The sequence below is a fragment of the Mauremys mutica genome, chromosome 3 (assembly GCF_020497125.1).
Source record: "Mauremys mutica isolate MM-2020 ecotype Southern chromosome 3, ASM2049712v1, whole genome shotgun sequence".
Lineage (NCBI taxonomy): Eukaryota > Metazoa > Chordata > Testudines > Geoemydidae > Mauremys > Mauremys mutica.
Window position 1 is genome coordinate 133,602,112 of NC_059074.1, and position 15,410 is coordinate 133,617,521.

The following is a 15,410-nucleotide window of genomic DNA, read 5'->3' on the forward strand; positions in this document are numbered from 1 at the left end:
TGTCGAGAAGAGGGCTGGACAGTACAGGACATACATTTCTGGGGAAAGATCTGCAACTGGGAATGTGTTATATCTGCAGCATAACCAAGGAGGGTGAGAATCAGGGTGTAGCTGGCAGGCTGCAGTTACACACAGACACTTGGGTGTGGTTTGCATGCTGGAAGGTTGTTTGTGAGCGGCCCAGCTGGGAGCTATGAAAGCAAGGCATTGTATGGCACTTAAGATTGCCAGGCACAGGTGACATAGCCCCTGACTGGTCTGGATCGTGCTCTGGTATGTCAGTTTCCTTTTCACAAACAAGGAAAGAAAAACAAAATAATCCATTTAAACCCTATTGTATGATCGCTTCCCCTGCACGAATGTCATTCAAACTCTTTATAGATGTATTCATCTTTAGCTAATTGAGCCTATGAACATCATTATCTCGCCTATTCATGTTCTTTGTAACTTGCACCAACAACAGAATTAGTCTGGTTTCCATGAAGTGTTAATGACTATACTAGTCTTCAAAGCCATACAAGTGTGACTAAATGGTTGTCCTCCTTCCCTGCACAGTGCGTTCTAACTTCTAAAAATTCTTATGTCCTTACAGCCTGTTCATGACTCCACTTCAAACTGTCATTCCCACAGTTAACTGGATTTTCAAGTGTGACAGCTTTGCACTGTATTTGCATCTATACAGATATGGCTTCTTGGCAGTCAGGGGAATTCTTCACTCTATGTATCCATCCCCTATTTTCTCTTTTTACTATCACCCCTCTTTTGCATCTTGATTTTAGATTTTATTGCTATTGTTTTGTTGATTACATTTCTATTCCATCAATAAGACACCCAGGTTTTCCATGTGATTATTACAAGCATGGCTGCCTTTTTCAAGACCTGCCAGAACACTTAAAACAAGTTCTTTCCTTGGCCAATTTTTAAGGAATTTTTTAGATGACATTCTGAGACCCCAATAAACTGTTTCAAAATCTACAGTAGCACATGGACACACAAGCACAGATAAATCTTTATTGCCTTAACGTTGATTTTCAAAAATGAGCATTGGGTATTTAATATGTAGTAGCTTTATGTCTTTATATGTACAACATTACAACTGCATATTAGTATTAAATGAACATAGTGATACTTTGATAATTCAGTGTATTTATAAAATGATTTTTTTTTATCAAAATACACTTTTCACTAGGATAATAAATAAAATCCAGCCAAACCCACCTACACAAAGTTAAAATTAACTCTGGTAGATTTCAGTGTGGTACATAGTTCTTTAACTACCATATTCGCCCCTTTTATCCCATCACTGATGCTCATCTTCTGGGCTAAGAAAACACTTATTTTCCCCCACTGTGGTGCGATTTCTCATTCCACATCATCTTCAGCCAAGCATTGTGCATTTACAATTCTCTGTTAAAAAACAAAAACAAACAAACTTAATTATAAAACTGTCACTAAGAAATCCGATGACTGAACGTACATAAACAATGTATGCTTGGCATACATTTGACAGGGATTTTTGGAGATTATAACTGGAAAATCGAAGTATTGTGCAATACCTGACAAAGTCAATGTCATATAAATCGCATTTCTTATTAGTGATGCAGTAATCACTTGTGTGTGCTGTCATTGTTCTCTAATGAAACAGTGACTGCTGTTCCTGATCATTGAGACAGTCTGTATTTCCCATGTTTATGCCACCTCTTATCCCCAACTGCTTTAGGAATTACATACATACAGCACTGAAATGCAGTCATGCATGGGCTGGAAGGTGGCAACCAACTAACACACACAACATGGCACAACACTAGGAGAAGGAGAGCTTGTCATCAAGGATACGCAGCCAAACCCTTACTCGTCCAAGGGAGCGCCATGTGATTTTTAGCATCCACCTAGGGCAGACAGGACTCTGTTCTTAACACATTATCCAAAAGAACCCACATGGTTCTCAATCCAAGAAGGATATTTTGAAACTAGAGCTACAAGGAGTTTTAGCTATTTAGCCATCCAAGATAGAATCACAGAATATCAACATTGGAAGGGACCTCAGGAGGTCATCTAGTCCAACCCCCTGCTCAAAGCAGGACCAATCCCCAGACAGATTTTTACCCCAGTTCCCTAAATAGCCCCCTCAAGGATTGAACTCACAACCCTAGGTTTAGCAGGCCAATGGTCAAACCACTGAGCTATCCCTCCCTCCACAAGATACAAGAAGTTCAGTTCATATACCAATCACCTTCTAAGTTTGAGGGGACAGTTTGTTTTCAGTTATATAAACTGAAAAACAAAGGTATTAAAATTCTTGATCATGACACCTTCTTTTATGGCCTTCAGGCCTGATGTTCACGTAGTTCAGCTCATACAGACTGTGTATTATAGAAATATGCACTGAATTTAATTTCTGAGTATTTCCCTTATTAATCTGTATTTTTCAGGGGCTTAAACATGTAGAATCAAAATTCCCTTCAGGATTAAACTTGAAATGCCAGGTTCTATACTTGTAGGGAGTTTGACTAGACTGGACAGTGATTAGGAAGGGTTAAGGTGGTAATTAAGATTTATTCCTCTTTTAGGTGTTGGGAATAGGCACATTTGACACCACTAGTCATAGCTACTCAAAGTGCAATGTTTAAAATTTATACAGAACTTACGATGTGTGTGAGTTTTGCAGAACTTACAATGAGCAATGTCCACAACTCAGTACTGCTCTGACTTGCAAGTTATTTAAATAAGTATGTTCTATTGCAGAGAGCAGCGATATCCTTCTAATACGATAAGCAAATATTTCCATTTTTCTGACCACCACAGGACTGTTATGTCACGTGATAAAACATTCAGATGTATTTTCAGCACTGTATTATTAATGGTGTATGTGTATTAAAAATGACCAGCAAGTGTTCTAGAAAACATTTTAAAACATTGTTTAGGAACAGGTCTTCAAAAGACAACTGTCAACTTCAGTATCAGAGTGATGCACCTGGAATGCATAATTCTGCAACGACTTGCAGAGATGACCTAGAAAGACTAAAAGTAGTAGTGGCTTCCATTACTTGGATGTGGTGTAGAAATTTTTTTCTCTCATTTTATATTACCTAGAATATACAATTTAAAACCACATCACAATAAAAGCACCCACCGCTTACCTACTTGCTTTACCCCCCGCCCCACAGGTATCTGGAAAGAGATGATTTGCTTAAAGGCATCAGAACTGGAGCAGATTCTACAGATTCAGAGTTGCTGACACACAAAGAAAAGGGGATTCAGTAGGTAACTACAGAGTTAACTTTTCCATTTCAACTTTGCAATTAATTTTTAATCTATGAACACACAGTACTTTTCTCATACTCATTTTGAAAGCGTCAATGGAAAAGCACATTTATCCTCCAAATGATTTTTTGTCTTCCCAGTGGAACCAGTAAAATATCCACCCTCCATAAAGACCAGATAACCTTGGTGAAGAGTAGTTCCATTATTTCCAATCCCCAAAAACAGAGGGAGGGGGAGGAGGGAGAGAGAGAGAAGCTTTACATACCTGGCTAATTGTTGGGAGCTTAGTCAGAAGCATCTGGAACACTGGTGGTGGAAGAGTCTGCTGTAGGACTTGTAATAACTGCTGTGGCTGTCCACACACAGCAATGGCATTTGTCAAGTGGTCCACACCCTTCTCATAGTCACCTATGAGACATAAGGTTTCACTTCAAATTTTGCCTTTGGTGCATTACGTTACATTGTTTGACTTAAGCTACCTCACTACATCAACAAAGGAGACTACAAATGTTACCCCCTCACAACCATGTTGTAGCTTTTAAACTAAAAACTGTCTCTATCCAGTCAGATAAAGTAACCTTACATTTTCATTTCTGATGGCTAATTTCTTTAAAAGTTTAACTCCACTAATTTCTGCTAACCTAAAATATCATCCAACTGTGATTCCTAAGTCTAACTACATATATACTAAATACAGAAAGAAATTTGTCAAGAATTTTCACTGCAGTTTTTAGACATACCTATCATTTCACTGCCTCCATTAAGTGAAAGGGGTTTGTCTCAGAGGGGGTTCACATCCTAATGATACTATCCCAGAGGAAGCTTCACTTATTGATGCAAAGAGGAAAAGAACTGCTACATTTCCCACAAGGAAGCACTGAAAATCAGTTTCAGGATTATTGTATTTTAAAGTAACGTTTTGTCTGATGTAAATTGAAAAATATGTAACTTTCATAAGTAACAATTTGAAAACTGGTGTCTAAAGGGAAGCAGATTCTTCCATTGTTATGCATCGAAATGGTAGCCTCTTATGTGATAATTATTTGTTTTATATTACATTAGGTGAGATGCTTAGTGATTGTTTATTTGAAATATTCAGTATTGTGTGGGAAAGTGTTTATTCCCCATATTTTTCATTTCTTCCCAAAGAAAAGACTGCAAGTCTAGTTTAACTTGTACATAGCTGCAGGATAGATGGGAGAAGTGTCAAGAGAACTGCATGAGAAATTACAAAAGGTGACAATAGCAGAGAATATTAAAATGGCACTTTGACCTACATCTGTAAAAACAATCTTTGCACAGTTTAAAAACATGGCATATTAAAGCTCTGCAAAACATTTAGGGCTTGGCTACACTTACAAATTTGCAGCGCTGCAGTGGGGTGTGAAAACACACCCTCTCCAGCGCTGCAAATTGTGGCGCTGCAAAGCGCCAGTGTGGTCAAAGCCCCAGCGCTGGGAGCGCGGCTCCCAGCGCTGTCCGTTATTCCCCACAGGGAGGTGGAGTACGGACAGTGCTGGGAGAGCTTTCTCCCAGCGCTGGCGCTTTGACTACACTTAGCGCTTCAAAGCGCTGCCACGGCAGCGCTACTGTGGCAGCGTTTTGAAGTGCTAAGTGTAGCCACAGCCTTAGTTAATGCTTCTATGTCAGGCCACAACACTCTTCTCCCTGCCAGACTGGAGAAGAATTCCTTTTAGAGACTTTTGCAACAACCACCTTGTGCTAGTAATTCCTCGCCAAGCTGTATCTCTTCAAGGAAGAACTTTTGTACAGCTTCAGCATCTTTTAAATCAGGTAACTGTAATACAACAACAACAAAAAATTGGCAAGGTCTCAAAAAGCATCAATACATAAACCACAAAAGAGCCGCAACTTAAAACAAAATTGAATAGCTACACATTTGTAGAGGAAAACTGCAAAAGGGGGTTTAAAAAGCAGTATCTTAGAATAGCCTGCTAAGTTAGAGATTTAGATGAATGTTTCTAAAGATCAGGCATGAACAACTTCAGTACATCATTGCATTTACCACTCTTTGCGATGGTGTTTTTTAAACTTTTATATTCAAATAATTTGAAGGAAAATGCTGGATTTTTAAAAAAAAGTTTAAATTCTAAGATGCTTTGTAACAGATACACTCAATGTCTAAGTCAGTCTAACAATGTTTCTCATTTTGGGCAAGACAAACTATTTTCCACATTGCTCATTAGGGGACTCACTAACAGTAAGTAAAGATGTTATCAAACCCAAAGCTTCAGCTAGAAACTTAACACTTCAGGTATTCAGAATGCATCTGACTGAGCGTAACCTTTACACCCTACAAATTCCTAAACAGATAATCCTCTGAGAAGCTGAGCACCCTCAGTTCACACTGAGCTCAGAGAACTGGAAGAGCACAATACCTCCCAGTATTGGCCCCTCATCTGTTACACACAAGAGAATACAACCCCCCCAGATGGTTGTTTATGGAAGCCAAAAAATCCCAGTGCATATTGCAAGAGGGTTGTTAGCATTGGAAGCAAGGACACAGCACGCTTTCAACAGATCCTGCTTACAATTAATCCTGGTATAAACAAGACATTTTTCAAAATAGGACTACAGAAATGAACACAGTATTACCTTGGAAAGCCCTGCTCTCTCTTTGGCAAGCTTCTGTTTCTTCCTTCCTGTAGATAAAAATATCATGGGTTTAATTTTTAATTATAAAATAATCTTCTGTTTTTATTTTAAAACAGTGAATGGTCCAAAGTTATTTTCAAAATAAGGAACTGATAATTACATGTACTAGACACTTATGAATGAAGGCTGAAGGATGCAATCCAGGCCCACAGCAGAATATCAAAGAACACACTACACAGGTGGCAACTGAAAAATCCTTTAGCAAAGGATGAATTATATCCTGTGCAGTTCTCTCTCTTTGGAGACGATATGTTTTCACGACCATCCATCCCCTACCACAATCAGAGGCATTAAGGCAGAGGTGGGCAAACTACAGCCTGTGGGACTGTCCTGCCTGGTCCCCGAGCTCCTGGCCCGAGATGCAAGCCCCCAGCCTCAGCTCGCTTGGCCACCGGCGCAATGCTCTGGGCGGCGGGGCTGTGAGCTCCCGGGGCAGCGCAGCTGCAGAGCCCGGCCTGGTGGTCAGGGGTGTGGATAGGGGTTGGGGGAAGAACCGGGGGTTGAATGGGGACAGGAGTCTGGGGGGGGGCAGTCAAGAAGGAGGGGGAGGTTAGATGGGGTGGCAGGGGACAGGGATGGGGCAGGGGTCCCAGGGGGGCCATCAGGAATGAGGGGAGGGGTTGGATGGGGCGGTGGGGATCGGGAGCGGGGGGTGTGGATGTGGCAGGGGTCCCAGAGGGGTCGTCAGGGAATGGGGGCATGACCCCCTCCCCTAACTGGTCCTCCATACAATTTACGAAACCCAATGCGGCCCTCAGGCCAAAAAGTTTGCCCACCCCTGCAGTAAGGAAAGCCCTGGGCATACAGTCTCAGGAAGAATGGGTTCTTCTCCCACAGACTGTACTATGTACTACAGAAACTGTACTGTTGGTTACTCCTGCTCCGTGCATGCCTGGCCAAAGAAGAGAGAAGCGAGCAAAGAATGAGTAGTACAGGATTCCTTTACATATGCCTTTGCCTTCATGAGCAGCTGAAAAGTTTGGTCTTCAAATCAAGCCAACCTAACATTGAGTCAAGTTACCTCAATGAACAGCCATTTACATATCCTTTGGGGCATTCTGCATCTCAGGTAGCTTAAGGGCTGAAGAGGGCCCACTGGAGAAACATGACTAGCCACAAGCCCTCTCTAATAGATACGAATTAAGGGTTGGCACCTGGTAAAATAGGTTCTAGTGAGCAGAAAACAACAAAATCCCCAAATAATGTTAAAGTGAACAGAGTCTGAGCAAATACAAAACTGTTGGGAAAGAAATGACATTTACAGGATCATCAGGTAGCACAGGAATACAGAAGTTGATTTAGGGCTTGTCTGCACTAGGAAACTGTACCACTATACCAGTATGGCATAGACAGTTCAAAATATCACAACTCCTGTTGTGGTCAATGCAGTTAGGGGTATACATGTGCTTTATACTAGTACAGCTATTCCTCTATGGGAAGAGAAATAACTGTCATTGTGTTCCCACCCTTAACTGAAACAGTTATGCTGAAAAAAGTTTTTACAAGTGGAGACCAGGTCTTAAGTGTATTAGATCACTGGACAGTGAACAATTAGGGTTTGACAAAAATTGCTGATCATATGGCCCATTAGAATACACGTAAGCAATTGCTCTAATGGCCAAACAGATGTTTGGAATAGTAAATGGTCCACACTATGAAAACATCTGCAAACCCCTGCACCAGTTGACAATTTAATGTAAGAAAAACAGGAGATGTACAATCAACACTGTTTATGGGAGACATTTATAAATTTCAACTTCTATCAAAATGACACCTGCAGTATTATCCTGATCCCTAAATTTCCATAACACATTTTAGACTACTATGCAATATTGCAGATGGAGAAATACAAGAAGAAAATATATTTGCAATATTAAACTGCAGTGCATTATAAAGAACATTTTTTCTCTAAATCTACCAGTCAAAACAATTTATGCTTGAGAAATTAATGTTCTCTCTCAGTTAACCCCCAGTTTCCTTGTTTTGCATATGCAAGTTTAAGTAGTGTTAGCCTGAGACTTGATTTAAAGCAATTTTAAAAGACAAATTTAAAAGGATCAAGAAAAACATTTAACATGTCCCTACCCTCCATGAGAATACAGAATTCATGCTGAATGCAGCAGCTGAAGTGCATTCAGCATGAGTACAGCAGCTACTACAAAACAACTATTTCCAGGGCTAATCACTTCGTAAATTCAGCATTCAGAGATCTGCTCTTAAGGAAAAAAACTTTGGTTTTAGAATCTCCTGTCAGAACAGGAACAGACATTTAAAAATGTAGATGTTTCATGATTAATCATAAGTAGGAGAGATGCATTTTAATCTGAGCCTGGAGAAGAACAGTCTTTAAAAAAGGAATATAGAGAAGATGCAAAAGGTAACTCTAGGTTGCTATTGTCTGATTATGCCATTTTAAAAATAAGATTACATTTTTAGCCTATTCTTGGGATGCAGAGATATTTTCCAGTACTACGGCTCTAAATTATACTGCACAAGTAGTCCTAAGATAAACAGCCACTGGGACCTAGAATTGTTCAGGTCAGTTCCAAAAGTTAATGACATCATTTCTTCTAAAAGATTTTGCTTCAAGTTGATAAAAAAAGAGCAAGCATCAGCTAGCCAAACAAATGTTTTTAAATACATTACACACACCCTTGCAGCGGCACTTTGAAGCATCTGACAGTTCAGAGCCACAACCTACAGCATAAATTCACTGGTTACAACAATTGTAGAGAACGCTAACAAATGCTTCTAGAGAATATTTGTGAATTCCTTCCACACCTGTTTGCAGCAGCAAGCTTAAAATATTCTTGGAGCAGCAGACAGCAGTATGGCTTCAGCCATGATAGCAAGGAGCAAAGTAATTAGAAAATTAGGCTTTGGAAAAAACTAAGAACTCTTCCATGCAAACCTAAAGAGAAATTAAAGTTTCCATCCATTCTAAAAAAACCAAAATGGTATATTTTACTATATGACGTTAAGGTTTATAAAAGGGCTTTGGGTTAACATAGAAACCCAAATGCTCATCTTGATTGTCTACTTTCATACAGAGACAAGGTGAGGGAGGACCGACTTCTACTCACAAGAAAGACAAGCTTTACACAGGTAAATCTAATCTTCAGGTGTGGGAAATGTACTCAGAGTCACAGCTAAATACAAGGTAGAATAGATTATTTAGCATAACTAGTCAAAACATTTCAAGGCACCATTCAAGGCCACTTAGCTGTGAGACTCTGAGTACATTTACCAGACCTGAAAGCTTGTGTCTCTCACCAACATTGATCTAATAAAAGACATTACCTCACCCACCTTGTCTCTCCAATATCCAGGGACGAACGTGACTACACAACATTGTATACTTTCATATAGAACTGTTGTTTTGTAATCAGCATTTGTGACCCAAGGACTTCTGGGTGCCAACTGCCAAAGGCCACTGGGTTATACAGATCCTTGGATTCACAAAAAAAATACTTATGTAAGGATTCTAATGAAAGCCTGTGTCACATTAGCCATCACAATGTGTGAAAAATGTATATATGCTGAAAATTATCTTCTTGTAGTAAAAGGTCATTAAAAGGCAGCATACCTTGAGGCAAACTTGTACAGACAGGAGATGGGAGACATTTATCTTCCTGGTGGAGCATTTTGTATCTTACAATAGAAGTCTGTCAGCATACAGCCTCAAATGATAAAGAAGAGCTTAGACTTCAGAAGGAAATTGACAGGAAGAGGTAAACAGCAGGGGATGGGGGGGGACAACTATTTTGAAGTGAATATCAAAAGGTCTGGTATATCTGGGGGTCCAGAGACATACTGGTATTCCTTCAATCAGCCATCCTGGCTGAAAACACTGGGAAAAGGACTTGGGGTGAACTATCCTATAAGAAACAGATGGTCTTGTGAATTAAATTAGGGTCTAGAAAGCATGTTATGATTTTATTTTATATGTAACCATTTGTTTCCAACATTCTTTCTTACTATCATTTGAATATCTTCTTTGACAATACATTTATTCTGGTTTTCCCTATAAACATATCTAAGTGCTGTGTTAAGTGGAGTGGTGAATCTTGATAGCCAGGCCTGCACAACTCGTAAAGCATTGAGGGCCATATTACTCCAAAGAAAACAGCTGAGGGCCAAACCCCCCTGCCCCGCTGAACCCCCCCCCCAGTGCCACCAAGTCCCCCCCAAAACACAACCCCTCCCAGCCCCCCTGAAATACCCCCCCCAGCACCGCCCACCCCATGGAAACAAACCCTCCTTCCCCAGCGCTGCCTCACCGAAACAGCGGTATTGAACCTTGGTAATACGTTATAGCGGGCCCCTAAGGTAGTATAATTAAGGTAAAAGAAAAATGTCTTTTTGCTAGAAGTAGAATAAGATCTTCCCCCAACTTTGTAATCAATTGCCCTGTTGAATGAATGAGGTGTGACTGAGGAAGGCGTGGAAGGCAGCAACTCCAGACAGCTGCAGCCCTTGGAGAGGGGATGGGAGCCAGACCAGATCAGCAGAACAGGTCAGCCACTGACTCCTTCCTCGCCTCCTCAGCCCCCCCCCCGCCCCGGCTTGCCTACTCACCCCCCACCACTGCCCGCTCGCTCCCATCCTCAGCCCCCCGCCTCCCCACCACTGCCCAGCCACTCACCCTCCTCAGCCCCGCCCCGCTGCCAGCTCACCTGCCCCCCCGCGCCACTGCCTGCCCGCTCACCACCACTGCCCGCTCACCTCCACAACCCCCCCCGCCGCCCAGCTTGCCTCCTCACCCCCCGCCTCTTCAGCCCCCCTCCCTTACCCACTGTTTGCAGCCCGCGTGGGCTCATTGTGCGGCCCGCGGGGGGTGAGTAGGCATGCAGCCCCCGGGCCACATCTTGTGCAGGCCTGTTAGCAGATGTGTGATATTCCTTTTGGAGAATTAGGCTATATCCACACTACGCACCTTTTAGCGACACAGCTGTGCTGCTAAAAGGTGAGATGTGTAGCTGCTGTTTGTCAGCAGGAGCTCTCCCGCTGACAAAGTGCTGTTCACACCAGCACTTTTCAATCGGCAAAACTTTTGCCATTTGGGGTGCACGTGTGGTTTTTTTTCACATCGCAGAATGACAAAAGTTTCTTCGTTCGGGTTCCAGTGTAAACAATGCCTGAGAGAGTTCTGAGAGTGTTCAGGGTAACAGGGTCTGGACACTTTAGGGATGCTTGGAGGTTGGTGTGTGCCTATTGCTACCCTGTACAGAGAGAGCAAGGCATGTTTGCATTTTCAGAGGCTGGTGGAATTGGGGAGCTGATCCACAGCAGGCACACCACAAGACTTCCACACACTAAGGACAGGTGGTACCAAGGTACATCACAGCATCCAAGAACCATTTCCTAAAATATAGCTTCGGGGACTAATGCTCCGAATGCTTACAGCATAAAATTAGTGAAGTAGAAGCTGAAAATGAAAGCGTAGACAACATTTCTATGCCAATATTTGGGACAAGAAACACTGAAGTCAAGTAAACACCAAATATACCTATATTATAATCTCACTTCAGTAATTGAAACAGAGAATAGATCTGACACTGCAGCTTCCAATAGAAATTAATCTAAGCAAGATCAAGAGACTCACTTTCAAACACTGCACAAGAGTTTAGTTTGTCAGTCACTTTCAGCATCCACGGGCAGTAATCATTTTTTTAATGCTTGGAACATGAATCTGGCCTATTTATTTTTGCTGTGACCTTTGATTCCCAGATAGTTTCCTAAATACATGTCAGAAAACAAAAGATATAACAGTATAGTCTTGGTGTCCTGTCCCCCTCACCACTCAGTATTAGACTATTCATTGCTATGTATATCCTATGATAGACAATCCACTCTGTATGGTGCTTCCAAACGGATACATTTCATCAATCTCTAGTATCATGGAAACCTAAAAAGGTTATATTTGTTATCTTTGAATTGTATTAATTGTTAAGATCTAATGCCTAAGTTGTGTCTACTGTCTACACGAAGTAGTCATGAAATTTTCCTTCCGTTTCTCTACTACTAGTGCAGTTCCACACAGTGGGAGCACCAATGCAGACCAGCTACTGCATTTTGACCACTATTTTGTCCAACTCTTCTCAGAGCAGGCCTAGTCAACAGTGGTAAAGACACCACTAACCTGTCTACACTAACACACACCGTTACTAGCACCTGTTGAGCTGCCCTGGTACTAGAGAAACAGTGGAAGCCACAATGGAGAATTTCAGAAAAACCTCAGTATCAATAAGGCCTTACAGTCAAGAGCCAGTCACATCAATACATGCAAAGAACCAGAAGAGGTTCTGTATTCTGATGCACGTCACATGACATTGAAATTGAATACACAGATGGGTCAAATGCAATGGAATGTACCAGTCTTTTTACACAGGATTAATAATTTAGACTTATGTACACAAGTTTCATTAGAGGATCTCAAGGAACTTTAAGGCAGCTGACCTAATAAAACAATCTCTATTATGAGTTTAAATTTGTCTTGAAAGCTCCATTAGAGACCCTTGTCAAGCCACTATCAGCTTCATTACTTGAGCATCCAGCTGGCATTTTTAGTAGTCAAATCAAAGGGAAGAAATATTCCTATTGGACCTGGAGTGAAAGGCTCATTCAACACAGAAAGTTAAGATTAAAAAAAAATAAGACTAAGGCTACCGCATGAAACTATACATTTTTAATAATATCAAGTAAATATCCAGTTTTCACAATTTCAGTCAACTGTAGTTTGGAACTAACGACAGATCTACCCTATAAATTTACATTAGCATAACTGAAAAATCCACAATCCTGAGTGACGCAGTTATACTGACCTAACCCCTGGTGTAGACAGCAGAGGGAGAAGCTCTCCCTTCGGCCTAGTAGTGTCACCAGTGAAGCGCTACAGCAGCGTTTTCAGTGTAGACCTGCCCTTAGTAATAACAAAATGATGGCAGATGGGATAATCAGGCCCAAACTCTCTCATCAATGATACAATAGCTATCTGACATTTGCATTATGAACAAATTTATATAACATCTCAGATCATCTTAATATGACCATACATGGTACAAGTATACTTGGAAATAGACCAAGTTATTTTAGAAGTAAACAGTAAACTTAAACACTCAGAAAGAACTCATTGTTATAAAATTAGATTGTACTCATTTCTTTTATTCCCAATTTTCAAAGCCAGATGTGCAAAAGTGCACTATTGTAGCAATAGTGCAGGTGGTCCTTGCACAGAGAAATGAAGTTACCTGCCCATACATTGTATAGATACAGCTTAATACATGCTGTTTATCTGGCTTGTCGTCTGTGAAAGCTTGTCTATGAAATCAAGGAAAGCATGCTTTTGCTGTAAATTAGTGTTTTATAAGTTACATGTGATAATCCAGTCAGGGCTACTTATTGATTATTACAGTCCACATATAAGAGTGTTAAATCTTTAAGGATATTTAAAATCCAAGATTTAGGTTGTTGAGTACGCATGACTACCTTGACAGAAGAATGTAAAGTATACCTATTTTTAGCATAGCAAGCTATGGATGTACTCCTCTTTGGCAAAAAATTCTCTTCAGCTTAGCAATTCTATATATTCAAGATTCTGTACAGGGATTCTCTGGCTCTTGACTGGCACATAACGGTATCAGCTCTGAGGAGTGGTTTATAAGTAACTTCCAGAACTCAAATTTACAGAAAACTACAATCTTTCTTTTAAAAACATAACTCAATTACATTAGAGCATTTGAGCGACTGTTGAAGATGTGAAATAACAAAGAGCCACAGGAAATTAGCTCCACATTTTGGATAGATCTTCAGTTTTTTCTTGCATTCGTTCTTATTCTGGACGCTATGGCAATAAAGCTACCAGAGGGGTTTGAGAATGCAGTAGGTAACAGCAAAATGAGCAGTCGCAGAGACCTTGGGTGTTGCTACTTTCCTCATTCAACTCTTAGCAATTTTTCAAATCAAATGGTATGGTTTTTCTCCCTTACCTCACAAAAACATTGAAACTGCAACCAGATAATGCAATATGAAATATTACAGACAGCCAAATTTGAAAAAAAGGAGGTGCTATGTCAAAGGCAAGATTCCAATTCAAGGATTTAAATTTATTTAACAAATAACTTATGCAAACCACAGAAATATAGTTAGATAAAAATGGATTCTTTAGTGCTATTAAAAAAATAACCATTTAGATCCAGCTAAACTTAAGAGAAAAGGATAAACTCCCCATCTCTTTCACACAAATCACTGTGCACCTCAGGAGAACACACAAGTAACCATGAGCAAAGGCAACTGCCCCAGCCTATTCTTTTTGGTCCTTTCCCATGAGTGAGACACCCCTACACCGGTTTTGCATCTGAAGACTTCCCACCCCTTACATTTTACAAGTTGCTTGGCCTACTTTGCTGTGCACATCTAGTAACCAAGGAAACAGGGTCCCACGCAGGGAGGCCTCAAGGAAAGTGGGGGGGATTGAGGAAAGACAATCAATCCGGGACAAGACGCCGCTCCTCAGCCCCTCCAGCAACGTATTGCGCGCAGGACCTTCGGACGGCCTAGAACCCGTTCTGGGCCGATCGATCAACTCGCCCGTGCTGGGGGGAGGGTCAGCTTCCACGGGGGTGGGGAGAGGCCGCGGAGGGGGCCCGCTGCAATGCATCAGAGCCCAGCGAGGGCCGTGGGGGGGGAGACAGAGGCAGGGAGGGAGCCCCGCAGTGCGGGATGGGGGCGGAGCAGAGACTCCATGGGGGGGAGGGGGGGAGCCGACACCAGAAACCACGTGCGTGTGTGTCCGTGCCCCCCTCCCGCGGGAACCCCAGCACGCGCCTGGGGCGGACTCGCCAGCGCGAGGCGGTGGGGCCGGTTGGGAGGGCGCGCGCGAGGCCTCGCGGGGGAGGGGCGGGGGATCCCGGACACTCACGCTCCCGCAGCCGGTTCCTGAAATTGGGGTCGCTCCGTCTCTTGCGGTCGAAGTAAATGCAGTAGCCGATGAAGAGGGCCCCGCAGAGGCCCGCGGCGATGGCGCTGGTTTTACCCACCATCATCCTGGCTGGCCCCGCTGCGCCAACCCCCGAAGCCGGGCTCTGCTCCGCCTTACGCGGCACAGCGCGCTACCCAGCCACCACCTTGGAGCGGGCGGAGAGAGAAAAGGCCCTCGCTTCCGGGTGTAACGTCATCGATCCGCGCCAGGGATAGCTGTCTGTCTACGTGCCTGAACGAAACACCCTGACGGCGCATGCGTGAGGACCTCGCTCCAATTTTCACCGCCGGGCTTGACCGCAGCCTGTGACCGCGTTCGTCCCTCTGCGCATGTGCGAATGATGGCGCCCGGTCCTTGTATCGGCGCGAGGCGCGCGTGCTGGAACCTGGGTTGGGTTGGGGCGGGGCTGGGGGAAGCTGTTCGCGCACGTGCCCAGGCTGCTGCTCCAGCGTAGAGCGGCCCGGCCAGTGACCCCGGGGGCAGGACAGCT

The 15,410-nt window shown here is 42.6% G+C and overlaps 1 protein-coding gene and 1 non-coding gene across 2 annotated transcripts; both read right to left on the bottom strand.

Moving 5' to 3' along the window:
- Positions 1-997: 997 nt before the first annotated feature.
- On the bottom strand, positions 998-15,118 carry TOMM20 (translocase of outer mitochondrial membrane 20). The gene is made up of 5 exons (XM_045010816.1): positions 14,861-15,118; positions 5,881-5,927; positions 4,981-5,062; positions 3,530-3,672; positions 998-1,407 (listed from the first exon to the last, which is right to left on the bottom strand). The coding sequence occupies exons 1-5, from the start codon at positions 14,982-14,984 to the stop codon at positions 1,363-1,365; spliced, it is 441 nt and encodes a 146-aa protein (XP_044866751.1). The 5' UTR covers positions 14,985-15,118; the 3' UTR covers positions 998-1,362.
- LOC123367740 lies at positions 13,685-13,822 on the bottom strand. The gene has a single exon (XR_006578622.1). It is a non-coding gene; the product is annotated as a small nucleolar RNA SNORA14 (small nucleolar RNA).
- Positions 15,119-15,410: the final 292 nt, after the last annotated feature.